This window comes from Prionailurus bengalensis, chromosome A2 (genome assembly GCF_016509475.1).
Source record: "Prionailurus bengalensis isolate Pbe53 chromosome A2, Fcat_Pben_1.1_paternal_pri, whole genome shotgun sequence".
Lineage (NCBI taxonomy): Eukaryota > Metazoa > Chordata > Mammalia > Carnivora > Felidae > Prionailurus > Prionailurus bengalensis.
In genome coordinates, this window is record NC_057348.1 from 16,411,805 (window position 1) to 16,438,258 (window position 26,454).

The 26,454-nt window shown below is 44.8% G+C and overlaps 1 protein-coding gene across 1 annotated transcript; it reads right to left on the reverse strand.

Annotated features, from left to right (window-relative positions):
* Positions 1-783: 783 nt before the first annotated feature.
* Positions 784-25,562, reverse strand: LOC122487189 (putative serine protease 46). Its single transcript, XM_043587241.1, is given in 5 exon segments — positions 784-1,216; positions 20,661-20,824; positions 21,630-21,889; positions 22,070-22,247; positions 24,441-25,562. Coding segments are annotated over 5 exon segments (933 nt in total). The 5' UTR covers positions 24,523-25,562; the 3' UTR covers positions 784-967.
* Between the last annotated feature and the right edge of the window lie 892 nt (positions 25,563-26,454).

Below are 26,454 nucleotides of genomic sequence, written 5' to 3' on the forward strand. Positions count from 1 at the left end.
GTCTTGGGGGACACTCAGGCTGGCCGTTCAGTGCCCCAATCTCTGCGAAGACAGAAAATCACACCCGCTACGCTTTTGGCGCCCAAAGGGCAAGGGTTCTGAACCTGAGGCCCACCGGGTCTGAGCCGACCCCACGCCTACCTCCGCACGGAGGCAGGGCTCTGGCTCCCTGGGGCGTTGATGGAGGTCACTGAGGCGGCCTGGGAGCTCAGGGTGCAGTCACCTCACACGATTCATCTCAGCAAGTACTCTGCCTCTCTGCCTTGCTACCCCCCCCCCCCCCCCCCCCCCCCCCCCCCCCCCCCCCCCCCCCCCCCCCCCCCCCCCCCCCCCCCCCCCCCCCCCGTCACCATCCGCCTCTGCCAGGGAGGGAAGAGGAACCGGTCAGCTTCTGTAGACCCTTAGGGGGATCTGAAGGGTTGGGAGAGGCTCACAGGTTCTGGAACAAAGTCCATAAATGCAGATCTGGTCATTGTGAGTTTCTTGGGAAGAGGCCAAATTCTCTTAGGAAGGCCCGAGGGAGACTCTTGTCAGAGGCCCCAGGGAGGGCCATGGGGACCCGGGGAGTTGCTGAGGTGGTGACAGGATTAAGCAGGGCTTAGGGGTCACAGAGTCCCACCCCAAAGTTGGCAGAAGGGGAGAGCGCAGCCCCGAGGGGGGAAACATGGCCAGCACAAAGCACAAGTAAGCCCCTCAGGAAAGGCTCCCCTTGAGAGGACAGACAGGCCCCCTGGGGCTGCGGAGGCTCCGGAGGGTTCTGGCCACAGTCAAGAAGAAAGATGATGATTTCTGTGGCGCAAAACTCAAGAGCATCTTCATTGAACAACTCTGAACACAGCAGCTCTTGGACCCTCCCCCAAGGACGCTCTGCCCTGATGTCACGTGTCCCCTGGGTCTCCACGTCTCCTGAGGGCAGACGGAGGGAGGAAGAAGTGGCCTCCGGGCGGGCCTGCCCTGGAAACACCGCTCACAGGAGCCACATGGAGCCCAAGGACACCAGCAGGATGTGGCCAGTGACTGGGCTCAGGAAGGCAGCGCTGGCCCTGCTGATGAACCTCACGTCACTGATATGCTTCTGGATCCAGTAGGTGAAGTGGGGGGTGCTGGTATAGATGCTTGGGAAGCGTCGCTGGTTGCAGCGAAAGCTCCAGCTCACCACCCCCACCTGGATCCAGGAGTTGTTCACCTGACACACGAGGGGGCTGCCAGAGTTAGCCTGTGGAGGGGAGGGGGGAGACGTGAGGGAGGCGGCAGGAAGGGAGAGCCTCGCTGCAGGCCCTGCCGAAATTCACACCTTCCTGGGCCATAGGCTTAGCATGAGCTGCGTTAGGCAAGTGCTGTCCCTGGTCACATGGCTATGAGCCTGCTCTGTGGCACAGAAGCTCGGCACCGGAGCCCTGGCTCAGGACCACACTGGCCTCTCTCTCCCTTCTCCTGCGACCTCTCTGACTAGAACCCCTGGGTCCTCTACCTCTGTCCTTCCTTAACTCGTGGGAGGCCTCCAAGGTGTTGCCCTTGACCACCTTCTTTCCTATACTCCTGCTTGCAGAGTGAGCGGTTTGAAATGCAAACCAGCCCTCTCCTTGTTGTGCAAAGCATTCTAAAGTTGATATGGAAGGACACTGGGCCATGAATTCCATGACAGGTCTGAAAAAAAAGAGCAAATTGGAGAGTCCGGCTGGTGGTAGATTTGACCTAGCAGAGAGTTAGATATATTTCAAAGCTGTGATTACAGAAACTGGCACTGGCATAAAAATAGCAAAATTGACCAATCATGCAATGGAGAGCCAACCTGATGTCTGCATGTGAGGAGATGTGGCACATGTTCCAGAAAGTTCTGGGAAAGGTGGTCTTGGGTCCTGCCTGCCATAACAAAACCTCAGAGGAATTAAAACCCTCAATGTGAAAAGTTAAAAAGGTAAAGCTCATTAAAAACATGTAGGATCATGACTTTGACTTAAGATGAAGCATATGGTTTTTTTAAATTTTTTTTAACATTTATTCATTTTTGAGAGTGAAAGAGACAGAGCATGAGTGGGGGAGGGGCAGAGAGAGAGGGAGACAAGGAATCCGAAGCAGGCTCTAGGCTCTGAGCTGTTGGCACAGAGCCCGACGCGGGCTCGAACTCACGGACCGTGAGATCATGACCTAAGCCAAAGTCGGACGCTTAACCGACTGAGCCACCCGGCACCCCGAAGCATATGTTTTAAAACAAAACTCGGGGCGCCTGGGTGGCTCAGTCGGTTAAGCATCTGACTTCGGCTCAAGTCATGATCTCACGGTCCGTGAGTTCGAGCCCTGCGTCGGGCTCTGTGCCGACAGCTCAGAGCCTGGAGCCTGCTTCAGATTCTGTGTCTCCCTCTCTCTCTGCCCCTCCCCCACTCATTCTCTCTCTCTCTCTCTCTCTCTCTCTCTCTCTCTCTCAAAAATAAACATTTTTTTAAAAATTACATAAGACTCAAAACCCACAAACTTGAAGAAGGGAGATGTGTTGGGCTTAAGTACATCAAATTTATGACTGTTCAGTGAAGGACGCCATATCTCATTGAAGATAGATGATGAATTAAGATAGGGCATTTATTCCGTCTAAAACCAACTAGAGGTCAATATTTAGTATATGTAAGGACACCCTGAACAGTAACAAACAGAGAAAGAGACTTGGGAGACTTCTGGGGAAGGTGATGGGAGTAGGAGGATCCTGGGCTCACCTCGTCCCACGGATACACCTAGAGAACACCCACATCAGAGTAAATAAACCAGAAAATGACCCAAAGCCTGGCAGAACAGACTCCCCACAGCTAAATGCAGAGAAAAGGTCACCTTGAAGAGGGTAGGAAGGGTGGACAGCCAATCAGGAGCCAAACTGACCTGCAATACTGTCTATGGGAGGAAGGGATGCCACAGGTGCAGGGCAGGGAGAGGAGCAGACCCCACACCAGGCACCCCAGGCATAGGGGATCCCCACTGGGAAAATGAGTCATCCTCATACATTTGGCTTTGAAAACTAGAGGGGCCTAACTTTGTTGGTTCTTACAAGCGGTAGAGCTTAATAGAACCTTAAAAATCAGTGGCTCAGCTCTGGGAGAGCCAGAGGGTAATAGGAAACTGAGTCTTTGCTCTTAAAGAGATGGCATAACAAACAGCCAGGGAGATACAGCACAGAAGGAGCAGCTTAAAAAACACCTAGGGTATATGAAAAGGAGACGTACTTACTAATCTCAGAGTGTGTGCTGGAGGGGCAGGGATCTTTGGGAGACTTCTCCAGGAACAAAAGGGCTGGCAGGTGCCGCCTGCCTCTCCTGCCCCCCAGCCTAGATATACGGACACCTGCAGGAACCAGCTCATTGAGAACACTCTCCACCTAGTTTGCAAACTAGGTGCAAACCCCTGCATTCACCCCTGCATTCTCCTGTGGACACGCCCCCTCTATCCCAGCTGGCCTCAGCAGTTGTCCCAGGCAGCCACAGCTCATCCTCCTGCAGTGACGAGCACAGGCCTTGCCGGCATTGGGCACCCCACACCACATTCTCCTATAGACACACTCCCTCCAACACGCCCTTGGCAGGAGATAATCCAAAGCAGTGCCACAGCCTAGCAGGGTCCCAGTACCACTCCAAGGTGACTCCTGCCCCAGGGAGAGGGGAAGATAACCACACATACCAGTCCATCAGCGGTCCCAGCAGTGGACTGAGGGCAGACATCTGATCTGACAGCAGGCCCCACCCACTGATGAAAGTTTTCAGGGGATGACACAGGGAAAATACCCAGCGATTCAGTGCTACCACAGTTCTTGCAAACGCCTGGACTGACTCAACTCAAGCTGAATTCAGGCAGCCCCAGACTGACCCACTAACAACGCAGAGACCAAACCCTACCCACAACAGGCAAAGAGGGCCATTGCAGGTGACCGGACTGAAGGCAAACATGGCTCAGCCACAACAGTAGAGTGCACACAACACACATAGGGGACACCCCTGAAGTGCCAGGTTCTGGTGAACAGGGGATATTGCAATGCAGGGCACAACAGGACCTCTTCTTCATAAGTTTGCTACTTTCAAGAACAGGAGACACAGCTGACTTTCCTAACACAAAGAAACAGACACAGAGAGTTAGACAAAATGAGGAAACAGAGGAATATGTCCCAAGTGAAAGAACAGGAGGACAAAATCACAGCAAGGGAGCTACACAAAATAGAGATAATATGTCTGATAGAGAATTCAAAGTAATGGTCATAAAGATACTCATTGGACTTGACAAAAGATTGGAGGACCCCAGTGACCCCCTCAACAAAGAGACAGAAAACAAAAAGGAATCCATCAGAGATTAAAAAAAAACTCAAATAAATGAAATTAAAAATACATTAGAGGGAATTAATAGTAGACTAGAGGAAGCAGAAGAATGGATCAGTGACCTGGAGTACAGAATTATGGAAAGCAATCAAGCTGAACAGGAGAAAGAAAAATACAAGTGGCCAACAGACACATGAAAAGATGCTCAACATCACTCATCATCAGGGAAATACAAATCAAAACCACATTAAGATACCACCTCACACCAGTCAGAGTGGCTAAAGTTAACAACTCAGGAAACAACAGATGGTGATGAGGATGTGGAGAAAATGGAACCCTCTTGCATTGTTGGTGGGCATGCAAACTGGTGCAGTCACTCTGGAAAACAGTGTGGAGGTTCCTCAAAAAATTAAAAATAGAATTACCCTACAACCCAACGATAGCACCACTAGGAATCTATCCAAAGGATACAGGAATGCTGATTCACAGGGGAACATGCACCCCAATGTTTATAGCAGCGCTATCAACAATAGCCAAATTATGGAAAGAGCCCAAATGTCCATCAACTAATGAATATGTGGTATCGGGGCCCCTGGGTGGCTCAGTCGGTTGAGCAACCAACTTCGGCTCAGGTCATGATCACGTGGATCATGAGTTCAAGCCCCATGTCAGGCTCTGTGCTGACAGCTCAAAGCCTGGAGCCTGCTTCGGATTCTGTGTCTCCCTCTCTCTCTGCCCGTTCCCTGCTCGTGCACTGTCTCTATACCTCTCAAAAATAAGTAAACATTAAAAAAAAGATGTGGTATATACATACAATGGACTACCACTAGGCAATGAAAAAGAATTAAATCTTGCCGTTTGCAACATCATGAATGGAACTGGAGGGTGTTATGCTAAGTGAAATAAGTCAGTCAGAGAAAGACAAATATCATATGATTTCACTCACATGTGGAAGTTGAGAAACTTAACAGAAGACCATGGAGGACGGGAAAGAAAAAAACAGTTACCAACAGAGAGGGAGGCAAACCATCAGAGACTCTTAAATGGAGAACAAACTGAAGGTTGATGGGGGTGGACCACCAAGCCAGCCCTATACGAAATGTTAAAGGGGATGCTTTAAGTGGAAAGGAAAGACCATAAGCGGGAGTAAGAAAAGTAGGAACCACAAAAGCAGTAAAAACTATATCTATAAAAATCAGTCAAGGGACTCACAAAATAAAAGGATGTAAAGTCTGACACCATCTACCTAAAATGTGGGGTGCTAGCGGGGAGAAGAAGAAAGAATGGGTTCAAACTTAGGTAACCATCAACTTCATATAGACTGCTATATGCAGAAGATGTTACATACAACTCTAATGGCAAACACACATCAAAAACTGGTCATAGATATGCAAAAAACAAAAAGAAAGGAAGCCAAGTATATCTAAAAGCCAGCAAACTGTGAGAGAAGAGAGTAAGAGAAGAAAAAATCAGAGAACTACAAAAATCATAAAACAAGTTAACAAAATGGCAACACATACACAGCTACCACTAATTACTTAGAATGTAAATGGACTAAATGCTCTGTCACATTCAGTGACGGAACAGACCAAAAAAACAAGAGCCATCTGTATACTGCCTACAAGAGACTCATTTCAGATTGAAAGATGCATGCAGATTGAAAGTGAGGGGATGGGGAAGCAGTGATCATGCATATAGAATTGGGGGGAAATGGGGCACCTGGGTGGCTCAGTCAGTTGAGCGTCTGACTCTTGGTTTCGGCTCAGGTCATGATTTCATGGTTTGTGAGATTGAGCCCCATGTCAGGCTCCACGGCACTGGTGTGGAGCCTGCTTGGGATTCTCTCACTCCCTTTCTCCTGCCTGGCTTGTGCACATGCCCTCTCATGCTCTCTCTCTCTCTCTCTCAAAATAAATAAACTTAAAAAAAAGAGTTGGAAAAAAAAAGCTGAGGTAGAAAAAGAGTTGAGGGAGACACAAGAGTGTCCACTCCAGTTGCCAGCTCCCTGACAGTTTGGCAAGGCAGGGAACCCCTCATCCCCCAGGAGCACTGGAGGAGGGAGATGTGGTCGAACTTGGCAAGGTTTAAATCAAATTGATTTTTAAATCGAGACTTGTAATCAGACAGGGCGTATAGTAACTAAAAGTGACTGAAAACTGTATACTCTGCCCCAAATGATGTTTGGGGGAGGGAAGAAGCTTTGACATAGGACATGTGGAGGGGAGTGACTTGACAAAATAAAACCATTTCATGTGGATTCTCTAACAAATTGAGACTCCTCAGCAAACAAATACGGGAGGGGATATGTAGCACAATATCATTTATGCAAGTTAAAATACACATTCAGCAACACTATGCATTTTTCAGAGATGCAGACATCTTTAAAGAGATGTAAGAAAGAGATTTGAGTAGGTGCCTTTGCAGGGCAAGAATATGAAAGATGAAGGGGAAAATCGAGACACTGATAATCAAGCTAATGATAACGTGAGGGCCGTTCCCCGAGAGAGATTTACTGGACTCTGGGAGCTCAGAGAAAAAGAGAACTCAGAATAGTGGAGAGAGAGAGAAATCTCAAAAATGGACATTCTCTTACCACAATGAAATAAAACCAGAGCCCATAACAAAATGGGAACTACCCCATCAAAGGAAAAGTTAATTTTCAAAAATGTTCAAGTAAAAACAGAATTAAAATCCACAATTGTTGTGTAGGGCAAAAAGAATACCACATGTGGCAAAGTCCGGGGGATAGGGGCCTGAACTGCACACGGAAGAGTCCCAGTCTAAATATTTTTACCGAACAAGAGAGAATGAAACTAAGTTATTCATTATTATCATCAATTATGTATCCCTGCACATTCAGCTCAAGACACTTGAAAAGGAATTAATAAAGACAAAAAGGAGAACATCCATGCATTAGAAAGCAGAAAATCATAGCCTTGAGAAGTTAAATCAAGAGGTCATTCTTCAAAAACAACAAAATAGGGGGAGGGCGGGTGGCTCAGTCGGTTGAGCGTCTGACTTCGGCTCAGGTCAGGATCTCGCGGTCTGTGAGTTCGAGCCCCGCGTCGGGCTCTGTGCTGACAGCTCAGAGCCTGGAGCCTGCTTCAGATTCTGAGTCTCCCTCTCTCTCTGCCTCTCCCCTGCTCACGCTCTGACTCTCCCTCAAAAAATAAACGCTAAAAAAAATTTTTTTAAACAACAAAATTGATTAGCACCTTGTAAATCTTTCCAAGAAAAACAGAAAGAGAAGGAGATGCAAATACTTTGTGACATGAGTAGAAAAGAGGCTAGAACTGCATCCAGGGAAAGTACACTCCCTCAGAATCTGAAGAATGTAACTTCCTCTTTACGTATTTAAATTCTGGATGAAATGAGTAATTTCTAAGAAAATGCAAATCATGTAAGTCCAATAACCATGGGCAAAACAACTTGAAATACTGTCCACAAACTACCCCTCAAAGGAAAACAGGCCCACGTGGTTTCCTGGGTAACTTCTCCCCGGCATTCAAGGAGCAGGTAATTTATGTTTTTCAAATGTTCCAGAACATGGACTAATATTTTTCAAGGGAAGCGTAGGCTTGATTCTATGCCTTGATACAAGGGGTGCCTCTCTCAACACGCCTTTAAAAGGAGCCCAGGCTCACTGGAGGAAGAAGACAAAACACAAAGGCCGTGTGGGTCGTGCTGTGTGGATGGTGCCCCACGGGACACTCCCTTCCCAGGCCAGTACCCTTCCTGGGCCCTGCACCCACACTGTCCTGTGCCTGGCCCAGGGCCCAGCACGGGGTGTCTGTTGGATGAAGGAACAAATGAAACACGTTCTAAAACAAGACATTATAAATCTGAATCCGACCTATGAAGGAAAAAAAAGTACACCATGAGCGGGGAGGGCGATCCTGCACTCAGGGGACACAGATCTGAGGGACTCTGTTCATGGAGCTGACTCAGCACATCCCATCAGAGCATGGAGTCATCCTGACAGCTACAGAAAACACATTTTAGGAAGCAGGGCATTCATTTCTGGAGTAAAAATGCCATAGCGGAACAGGAAGGAGTGGCTCTCTCCCTGAAAGACGATATGCCAGATGAGCACCACGCTTCATGATCAAGTGTGAGAAGCGCGTCCAAGAAGGTCGGCAACAAGGAAAAACACAGCTCCATTCCAGGTCGTTCAGAGGAGAAGTGCCCAAGGCAATGAAAAAAGTAAGTATCGTGGAAATAAAAGAGGCAACATCATTGCTAATGGCAGCTCATAGGAATGTAGGCCTGGAAAGCCCCAGAGAGTCAACTAAAAACTCTTAGGTAGAACAGAAGAGCTCAGCTCACCCTTTTCAACAAGAGGATGAGTCTGGGGATGGAAGTGAAGAAAGTGAAAATGAAAGGAAGGTCTCATCCTGCTGAGGAGGAAGCTGAAGATGCCAATGAACTCTGGGTGTTCATATATTAATATTAAATGTCAAATATGAGCACGGAAAATGCAAGGTGACCGATAGCAGACTGAAATTGAGACATGACAAATTGCAAACCAACAGCAGAAGGGTGGAGTGGAAAATAAAATCAACCCAAAAGGCAAGGTGGGGAAACAAAACCCAACATTCTTTTTGGTAAATGGATTAAAGGATATTCTCCCAGATGTACCAACAAAAACAGCATCCAGGTTTATGCTGTTGAACAAGAAACAAACTTAAAATGGCATATGGGATGCTGGGTGGCTCAGTCGGTTGAGCATCCAACTCTATTTTATTTTTATTTTTTTTAATGTTGATTTATTTTTTTTTTAATTTTTTTTTCAACGTTTATTTATTTTTGGGACAGAGAGAGACAGAGCATGAATGGGCGAGGGGCAGAGAGAGAGGGAGACACAGAATCGGAAACAGGCTCCAGGCTCTGAGCCATCAGCCCAGAGCCCGACGCGGGGCTCGAACTCACGGACCGCGAGATCGTGACCTGGCTGAAGTCGGACGCTCAACCGACTGCGCCACCCAGGCGCCCCTAATGTTGATTTATTTTTGAAGAGAGAGAGAGAGAGAGAGAGATGGAGCATGAACGGGGGAGGGGCAGAGAGAGAGGGAGACACAGAATCTGTGTCAGCACAGAGCCCGAGAGCCCGATGCGGGGCTTGAACTCACAAACCGTGAGATCGTGACCTGAGCCGAAGTTGGATGCTTAACTGACTGAGCTACCCAGGCGCCCCAAGGGTGTGCGACTCTTGATCTCAGGGTTGTGAGTTGGAGCCCCACAGTGAGTATAGAGACCACTTAAAAATAAAACCTTAAAAAAAAAAAAGAAAGAAAAAAGAAATGCCCCCTTTATTATATCCTACATTCCCATCTTGTTTTGGTCTGTTTCTGCCTCTTGCAGTCTCATTCCTTTGCCAACACCACTCTTAAATTATTGTAGCTTTTGAATTCTTGTTTTTCTTTTGTACGTGGTAAGGCAAGTCCTCCTTCATTATCCTCCTTTTAAAGAATTTGCCTGGCTGCTCTCCCACGTTCATTCCAACTGAACAATTTTAGAATAATGTCAAAAAGAAAATCATGTGGCAATGTTGGTGGAAATTAATAGATTAACTTAGGGAAAATAGACTATTTTGTTCTATTTCTTTCTGTCTAGAGCGAGGGGTTTACAGCTTTCTCCATATAGTTACTGCCTGATGCTGCTTAAGTATATGCTTATGTGTTTTGTATCTCTGCTGTGAGCAATATGTTTTCTTTCATTATATTTTCTGCTTAAATATATATACATTTATATATACATATTTATATATATACATTATATATATTTCTATATATTTATGTATACACATACTATATATATATGTATATATATACACAAGGTAAATATATTATAAGGTAATATATATATACACAATATATATGTATATGTATATACAAATACATGTATATATATACAAGGTAAATATATATATATTTAAATATATATATTTACAATATGTATATATACAAGGTAAATATATATATTTACAAATGTGTGTGTGTGTGTGTGTATATATATATATAGTGTGTGTGTGTGTGTGTGTGTGTGTATATGTGTGTGTGTATGTATTTACCTTGTAACAATCATACTTTCTGGATCTAGTTGATTCTCTTTAATTTTGTAGGTCCAGAGACCATCATCTATAAACAGTAATCAATTTACCTCCTTCTTTTCAACATGTGTACTTCTTATTTTTCTTGTCTACTACAGTGTAAGAATTATATTTCAGAACAATTAGTCTGTCTTCCAGGAAACACTGTGCCTTTTTTTTTTTTTTAATTTTTTTTTCAATGTTTTTTATTTATTTTTGGGACAGAGAGAGACAGAGCATGAACGGGCGAGGGGCAGAGAGAGAGGGAGACACAGAATCGGAAACAGGCTCCAGGCTCTGAGCCGTCAGCCCAGAGCCTGACGCGGGGCTCAAACTCCCGGACCGCGAGATCGTGACCTGGCTAAAGTCGGATGCTTAACAGACTGCGCCACCCAGGCGTCCCTGTGCCTTTTTTTTAAAAAGGAACTTTGTTTTACATTTTAGAGAGAGAGAGCAAGTGCGAGCCAGGGAGAAGGGCAGAGGGAGAAAGAGAATTCCAGGCAAGCTCCACACTCAGGGCTCAATGCAGGGCCTGATACAGGGCTCAATCCCACGACCCTGAGCTGAAATCAAGAGTTGGATGCTCGGGGCACCTGGGTGGCTCAATCAGTTGAGCATCTGACTTCGGCTCAGGTCATGATCTCATGGTTTGTGAGTTCGAGACCCACATGGGCCTCTTAGGCTCTGTGCTGACACAGATTCTGTGTCTCCCTCTCTCTCTGCCCCTCCCTGCTCACGCTCTGTCCCCCATTCACGCTCTGTCTCCTTTTCTCTCTCAAAAATAAATACGCATTAAAAATTAAAAAATAAAAAAAATAGTCGCACACTCTTCTGAGCCTGCCAGGCTCCCCTAAAGGGGGCATTTCTATTCATTGCCCCAAAACACATTCAAAGCATTCAATAAAAGATAATTTACATAACTGGCTATATTTGGAGAAAAATAAAATGGATGCCTTCTCTCGACCTTCCAGATGAAACAAAATTAAAATATTTAAAGAAAAGAACTGAGAACATGTATGAGTGAATAATTTATCTTAGGGTGGGAAAGGTACTTCTAGGCCTAGCACAAAAATCACTATCATAAGGGTAATAATGATAAAATTTTAAATGACTCTACGGAAAAAAAAATCCACACTGAAAAAAGGCAAATGATGGGCAAATAGGGCAAAATATTGTGAACCATGTTATAAATGGTTAAAATTTCCAGTTCCCAAAGTTTTTAATAACTTTTTTATTTTGAAATAATTTGAGACTCACAGAGAAGTTGCAAGTATAATATTTTTACCCAGATTTACTAATTGTTCATGTTGTACCATATTTGTTTTATAATCTTTCCCCATACGTGTATGTGTATATGTATGTGTGCGTGTGTGTGTGTGTGTGTGTGTAGATACACATATATATATACACCATTTTAAATTAAGTTGAAAAGACATGATGCTCCTTCCTGATAATTACTACAGCATATAATATCCAGAGTGTTGACAAATCAATAAAAACAAAAGTAGTTTAATAGAACATCATGAGCCAATGGCAGGGAAAAGTGTAAATGGTACACTGAACACAGCAAGCATCTTGATCTAGACTCCCTCTGTCATTTTACAATTGATTTAGAAGGTGAGTTCTTTCTCTGACCCTGGGTAAACACTTGGGCAGAACCAGAAGGTTTTGCTCCCTGTGATTAATGTAATCATAGGCGCTATGAGGACACTGTCACATAAACATATCTCCGTTCAGAAATCAGAATATGCGTTCCCACACAACAATTACAACGCCAGACTTGATTTAAAGTAAGAACTTTTCCCCACTGCTGTCTAAGGCTTTTGGACGCCTGGGAAGGAGGAAGCCAGATCCGCTCCCCTCTCCCCCCGTCCCTTCCTGTTCCTTCCCTTCAGCAACCGCTCCAACCCCATCTTGCTAACCTGTTTCCTGAACCTGCCAAAGTTAAAGCTGGAGGGTGGGGAAGCAAGAAAACCAGCTTATCCCCCAGGTACTTCCTGCTCTCTGGGTCTTGAGCAGATTGACAGCTGACTCTGCCCCTGAGTGGGCACATATCACAGTCCCTGATCTTGTTGAAACCCCTCCCAGGAGATCTGACACCCCACCCCCATCCCTTAAAGGGGGAAGGGTGAGCACACAGGAGCAGCTCTTTCCAGAGAAATCCTCCTCATAAAATCACCTCCCACTCTACTCTCTTGACCCTTTGGTATGTACACATAGTGGAATGTCACACAACTATCTTTGAACCCTGATACATACTGTATTTTGATGACTTCACTGAAACTGCCTATTTTAATATCCTGTTGCACCGGCAATTTACAAAATTGCTCGATTTCATGAAATTAAAGCAAAAATAAATGTTTTAGTCTCCCAGAGGAACAAAAGTTAAAATAAAAATAATGCCTAATGCTGATGATGACGTAGAGAAAAGGGCACTCATATACTGTTGGTATTAGTGTAAATGGGTCAAAATATTTGAGGAGGCTAATTTGTATCTCTTAAAATGTTAAATGTGCATACAACTGCTCTTGTAATTACACTTCTAAAAATTTATTTTAGAGAAATACTTGAACAAATGTGCAAAGATCTATGAACAAAGATTTTTACTCTAGCATGGCAGAAAAATATTGAAATGAGTTCAGATGTCTATCAGTAGAATGGTTAAATAGATCATGACACAGCAATATGAAAGAATTACTATTCAGTATTCAACGAGAATGGAAGGCATTTATATAGATAGTCCAAGACAGTCCAAGATCTATTTCAAGTGAAAGTAAAAAAGTTGAATAAAATTATAATACAATCTTTCATTAAAAATAAAAACTAGAGGGGGCGCCTGGGTGGCGCAGTCGGTTAAGCGTCCGACTTCAGCCAGGTCACAATCTCGCAGTCCGTGAGTTCGAGTCCCGCGTCGGGCTCTGGGCTGATGGCTCAGAGCCTGGAGCCTGTTTCCGATTCTATGTCTCCCTCTCTCTCGATTCTGTGTCTCCCTCTCTGTCTGCCCCTCGCCCGTTCATGCTCTGTCTCTCTCTGTCCCAAAAATAATAAACGTTGAAAAAAAAATTAAAAATAAATAAAAATAAAAATAAAAACTAGAGGGGCGCCTGGGTGGCTCAGTTGGCTAAGCGTCCAGCTTCGTTCGGGTCATGATCTCACGGTTTGTGGGTTTGAGTCCTGTGTTGGCCTCTGTGCTTACAGCTCAGAGCCTGGAGCCTACTTCAGATTCTGTGCGTGTGCGTGTGTGTGTGTGTGTGTGTGTGTGTGTGTCTTTGCCCCTCCCCCGCTTGCTCTCTGTCTCTGTCTCTCTCAAAAATAAATATTTAAAAAGTTAGAAATAAATAAAAACTAGAAAACAACCCTAAAACTTATTTAGGGTTTCATATATGTATAGAAAAGAAATGTTAAGGATAGAAGCTAAATAACTTAGGGTGGAAATTTCTGGAGAGTTTGATTATAGGAGAGTCTCATTTTCTAATTTTTGCATTTATGTACTACTTTTTAAAGGCAATGCATCCATTTCCTTTCAAATCACACTCTATGTATATATTCTTAAGTAAGGTAGTGATAATTGAATTCACAACAGTACAGAATTTAAGAGATGAAACCAACGTTTAGTTAAAAGATAAGTTTTGGGCACCTGAGTGGCTCAGTTAAGCGTCTAACTCTCGATTTCGGCTCAGGTCATGATCATAAGATCAAGTCCCGTGCCAGGCTCTGCACAGGCAGTGTGGAGCCTACTTGGGATTCTCTCTCTCCCTCTCTGTCCCTTTCTCTCGGAGCCTACTTGGGATTCTCTCTCTCCCTCTCTGTCCCTTTCTCTCTCTCTCTCTCTCTCTCTCTCTCTCAAGATAAATAAAATTTTTTTTAAAAAGATGATTTTAGGGGCGCCTGGGTGGCGCAGTTGGTTAAGCGTCCGACTTCAGCCAGGTCACGATCTCGTGGTCCGTGAGTTCGAGCCCCGCGTCAGGCTCTGGGCTGATGGCTCAGAGCCTGGAGCCTGTTTCCGATTCTGTGTCTCCCTCTCTCTCTGCCCCTCCCCCGTTCATGCTCTGTCTCTCTCTGTCCCAAAAATAAATAAACGTTGAAAAAAAAAATTTTTAAAAAAATAAAAATAAATAAAAATAAAAAAAATAAAAAGATGATTTTATGGTTTTAAATACTTCAAATGCAAAACTAGAAAGGGTAAATCCTTTTGTCCAAGAAGACAGAAAAAGAAAACTAAATCAAGCCCAAAGGAAGCAGAAGAAAAATTAATAAAAATAGACAATAATGAAATAAATGTTTAAAACTTAACTGCATACCAGACTGCCAGGCAAGTTACAACATATTCCATATAACTGGTATCGCCATAGAGCCTATTTTATGACCACACAGAAATTGGGTTGGAAATCATTAACAAAACAAATAAGTACACATGTATTTGAAAATCAAAAAACACACTTCTAAATAAGTCATGGGTCAAAATGAAATAAGAATGGGAATTATAGAAAATATTTAGAGCCGGATAACAGTAAAAATGCTACATATTAAAATATGTGGCATTAGGCTAAAGCATTTGCTAAGAGGGGAATTTGTAGCCTTAAATACTTTTATTAGAAAAGAAAAAAGTAAGGGGCGCCTGGGTGGCTCCGTCAGTTAAGTGTGAGGCTCTTGATTTTGGCTCAGGTCATGGTCTCAAGGTCTGTGAGTTCGAGCCCGGCATAGGGCTCCATGCTGACAGTGCAGAGTCAGCTTGGGATTCTCTCTCTCCTTCTCTCTCTGCCCCTCCCCCACTCACACGTGCTCTCTTTCTCTCAAAATAAGCTTTAAAAGAAAATTAAAAAGTCCAAAACTACATTGGATGTCTTCTTTATCTATTCATCTATGGATGGACACTTGGGCTGCTTCCGTATCTCGGCTATTGTAAATAATGCTGCAATAAACATAGGGAGGCATATGTCTTTTCAAATTAGTGTTTTCACTATCTTCAGATAAATGCCCAGCAGGAGAATTAATGAATCATAGAGTAGCTCTATTTTTAACTTCTTGAGGAAACTCCATACTTATTTCCACAGTGGCTGCACCAGTTTGCATTCCCACCAATGGTGCAAGAGGGTTCCGCTTTCTCCACATCCTTGCCAACACCTGTTGTTTCTTATGTTGTTGATTTTAGCCATTCTGACACGTGTGAGGCAGTATCTCATCGTGGTTTTGACTTGTATTTCCCTGATGATGAGTGATGTTGAGCATCTTTCATGTGTCTGTTAGCCATCTGTATGTCTTCTTTGGAAAAAAATGTCTATTCAGGTCTTCTGCTCATTTTTTAAATCAGACTGAGTTTTTTGGAGGGTTTTTTTGGGGTGGGTTTTTGGTTTTGGTTTTTGGTGTTGAGTTGTAGGAGTTCTTTACATATTTTGGATACCAACCCTTTCTCAAAAATATCATTTGCAAATACCTTCTCACATTCAGTAGGTTGCCTTATCGTTTTGTTGATGGTTTCCTTTGCTGTGAGAAGCTTTTTTAGTTTGATGTAGTCCCAAGTGCCTTAATTTTGTTTTGCTTTTGTTGGCTTTGCCTGAGGGGGCAGATTGAACAACAATTGCTAAGACTGATGTGCAAGAGTTTACTGCCTATGTTTTCTTTTAGGAGTTTTATGGCTTGGGGTCTTACCTTTAGATCTTGAATCCATTTGGGGCTCATTTTTGTGTATGTTGTAAGAAAGTGGTCAAGTTTCATTCTTTTGCATGTAGCTGTTTGGTTTTCCCAACATTATTTATTGAAGGGACAGTCTTCCCCATGGTATATTCTTGCCTCCTTTGATTAACTATTGATTTGTATCTATTTTTGTTTCAGTACCATATTCTTTTGATTACTCTAGCTTTGTAGTATAGCCTGAAATCTGGGATTGTGATACCTCCAGTTTTTTCTTCTTTCTCAAGACTGCTTTGTCCATTCTGGATCTTTTGTGGTTTTATACAAATTTTAGTATTTTTTATTCTAATTCTGCAAAAATTACTATTGGTATTTTGATAGGGATTGCATCAGATCTGTAGATTGCTTTGGATAGTATGGACATTTTAATGATTAATTCTCCCAGTCCATGAGCATGGTATATCTTTCCATTTATTTGTGTTATTTTCAGTTTCTTTCATCAGTGTCTTATAGTTTTCAGAGTACAAGTCTTTTACCTTTGGTTAAATCTATTCCTAGGTATTTTATTCTTTTTGATGCAATGATAAATGGAGCTGTTCTCTTAATTGCCTTCTGCTACTTCATTTTTAGTGTATAGAAATGCAACATATTTCTTTATATTTTGTATCCTGTAACTTTACTGAATTTCTTTACTAGCTCTAATAGTTTTTTGATGGAGTCTTTAGGAGTTTCTATATGTAGTATCATATCATCTGCATACAGTGACAGTTTTACTTTTTCCTTACTAGTTTGGATGCCTTTTATTTCTTTTGTTTGATTGCTGTGGCTAATCTTCAGTACTCTGTTGCATAAAAGCAGCAAGATAAAGTAAAAACCAGGTGAAATTTTAAAAAATAAAAAATAAATAAATTGGCAAGTGAACATCCTTGTCATTCCTGACCTTAGAGGAAAAGCTTTCTGCTTCTCACCACTGAGTATGATGTGCTGTGGGTTTGTCATATATGGTCTCTATTATGTTAAGGCATCTTCCCTCTATACACACTTTGCTAAGAGTTTTTACCATGAATGGATGTTGAATTTTGGCAAATGCTTTTTCTACATCTGTTGAGATGATCATATGATTTTTATCCTCCATTCATTAATGTGGTATATCATGTTGATTGATTTGCAGATACTGAACCATGTTTGCATCCCTGGAACAAATCCACTTGATCAGGTGAATGATCCTTTTCCTGTATTATTGAATTCAGTTTGCTAATATTTTGTTGAGGATTTTTGCTTCTATTTTCATCAGGGCTATTGGTCTGTAATTTTCTTTTTTTATAGTGTCTTTGTCTGGTTTTAGTATCAGGGTAGTGCTGGCCTTGTAGAATAAATTTGGAACCGTTCTTTCCTCCTCAACTTTTTGGAATACTTTAAGAAAGATAGGTATTAACTCTTCTTTAAATGTTTGATAGAATTCATCTGTGAAGCCATCTGGTTCTGGACTTTTGTTTGTTGGGAGTTTTTTGATTACTGATTCACTTTCACTACTAGTAATCAGGCTGTTCCAATTTTTTTTTTCTTCCTGACTCATTCTTGGAAGATTGTATGTTTCTAGGAATTTATCCATTTTCTTTGTATTTCTGTGGTGTTGGTTGAACTTCTCTTTCATTTCTGATTTTATTTGAGTCTTCTCTTATTTCCTTGATAAGTCCAGCTAAAGTTTATCAATTTTACATTTTCAAAGAGCCAGCTCTTAGTTTCATTGATCTTTTCTATTGTTTCTTCAGTCTCTGTTTTATTTTTATCACTCCAATATTTATTATTTCCTTCTACTTTGTTCTTATTCCTTCCTTTGTTCTTATTCTCGTTCCTTCAGGTGTAAAATTAGATCGTCTCGGATTTTGTTTCTTGATGTAGGCCTGCATTACTATAAACTTCCCTCTTAGAACTGCTTTTTAAAGCATTCCCAATTTTGTTTATTTTTTTTTGGAAAAACTGCTCATTACTTTCAGTGTTATGTTATTTATTCTGGTCTCTATTTATTTCTGATTTTTTTATCTCCTTCCTCTACTAAATCTCAGCTGTTTCTTCTTTTTCTGGTTCCTTGTGATGTAATGTTGTTTATTTGAACTTTTCCTCTTTATACGAGCATTTATAGCATAACTTTTACTCTAACATCTGCTTCTGCTGCATCCCATAGGTTTTGGAATATTGTATTTTCCTTTCTTTTGAGACATATTTTAATTTGCCATTTTATTTCTTATTTGGCCCATTGCTTGTGCAGTAGTGTGTTAATATTTACATATTAAATATTTAATATACACATTGTAGATTTTCCAGCTTCGTTTTACCGTTGTTTATCTTTAGTTTTATACCACTGTGGTTGGAAACTATCCTTGGTATGATTTCAGTCTTCTTAAATTTGTAATATTTATTATGTCTCTTTTTGTGGGATTCAACCAGAGGATTCTTCTATGTGTACTTGAGGAAAATGTGTATTCTATTTTTGTTGGGTGGAATGTTTTATATTTATCTTTTAGAACCATATATTCTGAAATATGCTTCAAGTAGAAAAAATGTTCTTGTTGGAAAAAAGTGGTAACTTTAACTGAGGGTATTCATTTAAAATAAAACATGTCAGAGGGGAGGTGGGTGGGGGGTGGGTGGAACAGATAAAGGGGATTAAGAGTACACTTATCATAATGAGCACTGAGTCATGATGTATGAAATGGTTGAATCACTATATTGTACACCTGAAACTAATATAACACTGTATGTTAACTATACTGGAATTAAAATTAAACACTTAATAAATTTTTTAAAAAACTGCTTTTGCTGCATCTCAAAGATTTTGAACCATTGTATTTCCATTTTCATTTGTCTCGAGGTATTTTTTAATTTCCTCTTTGATTTCTTCATTGACCTGTTATTTATTTGGTAGCGTGTTGTTTAGCCTCCACGTTTCTGTTTTCTCCAGTTCTGGTTTTGTTTTTTTTTTCTTTTGTCACTGATCTCTAGTTTCATACTGTTGTGGTCAGAAAAGATGCTTGATAGGGTTTCAGTCTTCTTGAATTCACTGAAACTTGCTTTGTGGCCTAACATGTGATCAAGCTCTCCTGGAGAATGTTGTATGTGCACATGAAAAGGAAGTGTATGCTGCCGTCTTTTGTTTTTTGATGGAATGTTCCATATATATTTTTTTTCTGTGTATTAAGTCCATCTGGTCTTGACTTCAATAAAATCTAAACTGCTGCTCAGCAAAGGACAGTGTAAACATAATGAAAAGATAAATTAAAAAACCGGGACAAGATATTGGCCATATACACAAGGAACACAGAACCAAGATCCAAAATATAAAATACAATAAAAAGAAAAAGGCAAACAATAGAAAATGTGCAGAACAGCTGAGTAAGTGATTCATAGAAGAAGAATCACGAATGGAGAATGCACACAGGAAGCGACGCATAGCTGCACTGGTCACTGGGGACACACGCTGCAACCACAACGGGATACTATTGCTCTGTTTCTCATCTAACAGGATGGAAAACGTTTTATAGTCTGACAATACGAAAAATGTTGCCAACAATATGGAACAGAATTCTCAAACACTGATGTAAGAATATGGATTAACACGATCCCTTTGGAAAACAACTGGCAAAAACAATTTTAATTTTTTTAATGTTTTATTTATTTTTTTGAGAGAGACAGGGACAGAATGCAAGTAGGTTAAGGGCAGAGAGAGAGGGAGACACAGAATCCAAAGCAGGCTCCAGGCTCCGAGCTGTCAGCACAGAGCCTGATGCGGGGCTTGAACCCACAAGCCGTGAGATCATGACCTGAGCCGAAGTCAGACACTCAGCCGACTGAGCCACTCAGGCGCCCCTTAATATTTTTTTTCTATGGAGAGAGAGAGAGCAGGGAATGGGCAGAGAGAGAGAGAGAGAGAGGGAATCCCAAGCAGGCTCCATGCTGTCAGCGCAGAGCCTGATGTGGGGATCGAACTCATGAACCATGAGATCATGATCTGAGCTGAATCAAGAGTCAGATGCTCCACCAACTGAGCCCTCCAGCGCCCCAGCAAAAACTATTAAAGATGAAGGCATGCACAGCCTATGACCCTCCAGTTCCCTGCAGGACACATCCTGTCGAGAAATTCTGGAACACGTAAATAGGGAGATGTGTGTGAGAATATTCAGAGCAGCGGTTTGTGATATGAAAAAAACCCTGAAAACCACCTCAATGCTATAAACAATAGAGTGTATAAATTGTGACATGGTCACAAGAGAATATCCTAGCTCGAGAGGTCAATTAATGAATGAGAGCTGCACTTTTCAATAGGGATAAATCTCAAAAACAATATTGAACCGAAGATGCAAGAGACAGACACACGCTTACGGAACGATGCCATTTATGAAAACCAGTTCTGCCAGCACCGGGCCCCCATCTGGGCATGTGACTGATGTTCAGAAATGTCCAAGAGACCTGAAGAGCATTGCCATTATTACCATTATTGTGGACAGGCACAAGGAGTTTTTCCACCCTATTTTACAGACTTGGAAACTGAAGGCCGAGGAAAGGAGACCTTCCTCAGGTCACCGAGTGCCGTGTGAGAAGGAAGACGCGATCCCTGAAAGTCCCCTGCCTCCCCTGGGCCACACACCCCGCACCTGACAAGAGTCCATGCCCAATTCTGAGGAGGCACACAGCATGTCCTTCCCAATGAACTTCTTCTCTCTCTTCAAGAAGAGAAACTGGTACTGCTGACGGCAGATACCGTTGCTAACGATCCTGACAGCCACCTCCTGAAGACTGTAGGGGCTACTTGAGGTTTCTGAAGAGACAGAGAGAGAGACAGAGAGAGACAGAGAGATCCTGCCTCATCATCCCTTCAACTATTTGACACATCTCCGTCCTGAAGTTGTCCACATTCACCAGGGTTGTGAGACAGGGCTACTGTCCCGGGATGGTGATTTATAAAGGCCCCATCCCACAGCCTGACTTTTGAAACACCCAAACTCCTTAGAAAGACCAAGCAAAAGCCGCCCAGGGGGCTCAGAGCAGCATCTAAGCCCTGAATGAGGACCAGGAGAGACTACTGCAATAGTTCAGGTTTCAACAAGGGTGAAACCCTGCTCCACGGCTACCTGCCAAGGTGTCAAGACCCAGGAGCCCAAAATGTGCCATCCCCTGGAGGGCAGGATCCCACAAACACTCCTCTATTCTAGGACTCTAGGGTGGCACCAACCAGGGATTATTGGTGCCTTGAGGTAACAAGTATGTATGATGGCTGTCCAGTGCCTCAACACTTCCTGAGATCATGGCCCATGTGCCATGTAGACAGCGAATCCCATTAATGGTCCAGGATTAATTTCCCTGCCATGCTGCAAGGTGAGGGGTTGGCACTGGATTTAACTCTGGGAACTGAGGCCCACATAGCCCATGCGTGTCCTTTACACTAGAGCACTACAGATCTCTTCCTATCAGCAAAGGTCAGGATAGTGTGTAGCGTGCGTAAGTGCTCGGGAATGTTCGCTGAGGGACTGAACGAGTGAAGAAGGGAATGAACAAACGAGCCCACGTCAGAGCTGTGTTCCGAAGAGGCTGCAGTCTTGGGACCTCTGCCTGCCTTTACTCACCTTGTTCATTTTTATGTCCCCACCCGATCACCCAGCACATGGTCCCGAGCGAGAGCTTGAATTTGGTGTTGGGTAGGCAGACAGGCTGGATGAGGGGGGACCAGGAGATGGGGTCCCTGAGCTTCAGGAGGGCAATGTCCTGGGATAGGAGGTTGTGGAAATCCTCGTGGATCACGATGCGAGTGAGCAGGAGCCAAGTGCCGTTTTCTGAGACCTGCTGGACTCCCACCCTCACGGAGTACTTTTTGGGGTCCTTGGATCTACAGGGCCATAGGGAGGAGGCAGATTGCCAGCAGTGAGGCCATACGTGGTTGCAGACACACAGACTGAGCACAGGGTAACCCAGCCAGGCCCCTACTCCCAGATCCCCAGATCTACTGGGCACCACCCCCCACGCCAGAAAGCAAAGCCCCTGGGAACGGCTGGCCACCCCGACTGACCTCTCTAGGCAGTGCGCGGCCGTGAGGACCTACTGATGGTGGATGAGGGAGCCGCTGCAGATGTACGCGCCCAGAAACAGGATGCTCACCTGCCATGGCCACTTGCCTACCTCTACCAGCTTCCCCTTCACCATCTTGCAGGCGATGTTGGTGTGACCACAGGCCTGGAACCAGGGCTCTAAGGAAAAAGGTAGAAAGGGGGCCATGCCAGGCCCGTGCAGACTCTCAAGACCACTGCACACGGCAGCAGACTATCGAGGAAGAGAGAGCCACATTCTGGCCACCACACATGTGGGGAAGGGCTTCGCATACTGCCCTGCAAATGACAAAGGCCTAGAGGCAGCAGATGCCCCACATGTTAAAGCAGTCCCCCACACAATGGGAACTGGACGGCCACCACCCCCAGGGTTTCTCTCTGCCCGCTCGTTTACACAAGCAGATGGCTAGGGGAGTGAAGGAGGAGACTCATCCGAGGAGCGAGTGGCCAGTCAAGGGATAAGTGATGGGGCACGAGTGAGCAGGACGGCTTACGGCTGTGGTCAGAAAGCAATGGACAGTGATGTCGCCTGGTACAACTCCAGCGCCTGCCTTCGCAGGTCACCTCCCCGAGGTGTGCTCTCTGTGACCATATGAGAAAGTGAGTAGAGATGCTTGTCAACCCCCTCCTTGCCCCGCCCCACCCCCAACAGCAGGAGTGGGAGAAGAGGGAGCTGCGCTGAACTGGTTTAAGACTGAGATCTTGAACTGGGCCATCTCGGACTGGTATTTAATAACTGAACATCGAGGACAGGAGAGGGAGAGATTCTGCAGCAAAGGTTGGAGACCAAGATTAAAGACAAATAAAAAGGGTTTCTTGGATCTAGCCTGCTGTCAAGGTTGGACTGGCCAACAAGCTGCTAACATGCAGTCACAGATCCTCATGGAGGCAAAGCTAGACATGTGTTTACGACGTCAGAAGCTGGCATGATTCCAGAAAGTCTGTTTCCCTCAGCAGCTCAGTGTGCAATGCCAAGCAGGGCATCAGGGACTCAGCAGCAGTAACCAAGGCCTGTCCTTGCCTGGGGAGGGTCCATGACGGCGGTGGAGGGGTCCACTGATAAACAGACAAGGTTAATAGCCTATGATGACCCCAACACATTAGTGGAAACATCTGGTGTGCCCTGCCTCACAGAAACCACACACACACACACACACACACACACACACACACATTGATGTTTTGGCTCATTCTGCTATGTCCCAGGGCTCCTGGTACCATCAGGTGTAGATGGTCAGCTCCCTTGCCACAGACTTCCACGGCTAAATACCTTTACCCTCAACCAGGGTCTTCCCCACGGGCCCCCACATCTCCACTGAGTTTTGTCCTGCCTTGCTTTCTCAAGGCTCCACTCTTGCCCATGTCCCTATCCAATGGCTTGCTGTCCTATTTTCCATTTCCCCCCAAGGGGGAGCCGCATTTCCAGCTCTTCTCACATGCTGTGGTAGGTCCGTGGCTACCTTGTGATTCGGATTACAGCCTGCCCCGATGGGGGCTGTTCCACTTTGGGAGGGAATTGGAGTTCCAACGGCTTGCCCTCTCCTTTCTCACAAAGCTGAGGGCCCCATGGAGCCAGGGTCCTGCAGAATGAGCCTCACCACCTAAAAACTGACAGTCCTAGGGGGCGGGGTTGGGCTTCGCCGCCACACTCCGCACCCTCAGTGTGTTCCCCAGGCTCGGGGAACAACACTCCTCAGAGCTCACATCCAAAACACAGACTCCCCACCTCCTTACAAAGGATTTGCAGGATTCAGCCTGGAGATGCCAGCACCAAGGACAGCGGTTCAGTCAGAGGGGAGCCATGATGGATTGTTTGGGGGTGTGAGGTGTCACAGATCAACCTCGCCATAGACACGGCATCACCATCACACACACAGGGAACACTCAGTGGCTACAGTCTACTGAAAACCAGTATTGAACCCTGGCTCCACAAGCCACCTAAGTCCCCTGGGCCTTGGTTTCCCATTGTGAAATGGAGACACTGGTAAAGGCCACCTCACAGGGTGTTGAGACCTTACAGAGGGTGAACAGTCACTCATACCTCACACATTGTCATCCTAAGTCCTGGTTCTCCTAGATTGCACCTCCCAAACAAGCTCATCTGATCCCCGTCTGTTAGCTTGTTCCCCGATTTCTAACAAGACTCTTCCCTCGTGTTCATGGTCACCCTTGCCAACTGGAAGTGCTTCGACACTATCTGGGCCCCTAAGTTGGTACACTGTGCAGTCTGGTGAGGATGTACCCATCAGGATATGGGCAAATTCAGGAAGGAGGACAGAACCCAGGCAAAGACACCCCCTCCCCTGCCCCTCTCCCATGTCCCAAAAGCCCTACCTTCTGAAAAGAGGGAATTTCCAAGTTTGGCAGAAGAAAATGGAGATGTGAGGCTCTGAAGATCTCCTGGACCACATGCCATGGTTAGCAGGTGCCTGACCTACACTGGCCCTCATAATAGGATGTGGGGGCAGGGTGGGGCAGAGCATCTCTACTGTGTGAGAATTCTAGAACTCACGGTTTGTTTATTCACGGTAGCAGGGACTGGGTCTCTGCCCCAGGGTTTGGGGCTCACTCAGCTAGGGCAGCGGCAGGATCCTGAGAAGGAGACAGTGTGGTCATGACAAGGTCCCGCTGGGGCCACAATGGAGGCTGCTGCTAGGCACCTCCCTGGAATGATGCCTCTGGTACCCTGAGCCCATGACAGCACCTGCCATCTGGCCCACAACAGTACCCCCCCGGCTCAGCCTTGGTCTTGATGCTGCCCCTCTATGCCCAATCCTGAGCCCATGACAGCACCTGTGGACCCCAGTGCCCAGTCCAATCTCCTTCATGAAACCCTCTTCAGGGCACCCGGGAGGTGTGGAAACTGAGGCACTGAGAAGGAGATGGCTAGTTCCTGCTGTGGGTGACTGAATAGAACTGGAGCTTTCCTTTTTCCCACAGGTTCTGCATTTTCAAGAAAACAGCTCCTGGGTAGAGGGAGGCCCAGTGTTTGGGGCCGTGGAACGTGGCTTTCTAAGAGGAAGCAGCTTGTAAGCCTGGGTCTTCATGAGTCATCAGAATAAATGACTTGGGTCCCCTTCCCACCACCCCACTGAGGTCCCTCCCCAGGGCTCCCATGCTCCTCACACTGTCCTTTAGGACCACTCCCTTCTGCCACACCCCATCACCACTGCTGCCGAGGACTCAGGGTAACGAAGCTGCTCCCAACACTGCTGGGGGAGGGGGATGGTCCAGGCCACTGTTGTCGCCACTCTGGGATCATTCAGTAAAGCAAAGTATGTGCCCCACAACCTGCATGTCCCCTTCTGCTTGTGTGCCCTCCAAACAGGCATGCACAGATACAGCAGGAAAGATCCAAGAGACGGCTCACGGCAGTGCTGCTGGATAGAGCCCCAACCGGAAGCTACCCGACAGCCATCAAAGGTGGGATGGAAGGGGCGCCTGGGTGGCTCAGTCAGTTAAGCACCTGACAGTTCGTGGGTTCGAGCCCCATGTCAGGTCCCATGTGCTGACAGCTCAGAGCCTGGAGCCTGCTTCCCATTCTGTGTCTCCCTCTCTCTCTGCCCCTCCCTGCTTGCTCATGCTCTCTCAAAAATAAATAAACGTCAAAAACAATTTTGTTAATTAAAAAAAAAAGGCGGGATGGAGGCTCACAATTACCCAAACGAAAGCGGACCACCACACGCAGCAACACGGCCAATCCCATCAACGTACTGCTGAGGGAAAGAAGCCGGACACAAAAAGGTACATACTGTATGAAACCAAAAACAGAGACACATGGCAGAAAATCAAGGAAATGATTATCCCTACAATCAGATTTACCCTAGGGGGAAACAGGGAGTAGGAGGGAGAGAGGGGGAAAAAAGAAGAAAGGAAGAAAAGAAAATCCAGAGAAGAAAAACCCTATCTACTCTTCTGCCTTTGTGGAAAATAATACTCTGGGGGGATCAATCAATGAAACAAAATAAGACAGTTCAATGAAGACCATCATATCTATCATCATTACCAATGTGAATACAACCCTCTACTTTTAAAAGTAAAAAATTTTACAATGGGTAGGAAAAAAGTCTACTCATGTGCTACTTATCAGGGACCCACCTAAAACATACTGACACGAAGCAGCTGAAAGCAAAAAGATAGGCAAAATATAGTGAGTATATACAAGTGAAAATAGAAATGGCAATGTCTATCTCTAGAAATGTGATTCGGGGGGTGCCTGGGTGGCTCAGTCAGTTAAGCATCTGACTCTCGATCTCAGCTCAGGTCTTGATCTCAAGGTTGTGAGTTCAAGCCCCACGTTGGGCTCCACACTGGGCGTGAAGCTAAGAAAGGAGGAAAGGCAGGAGGA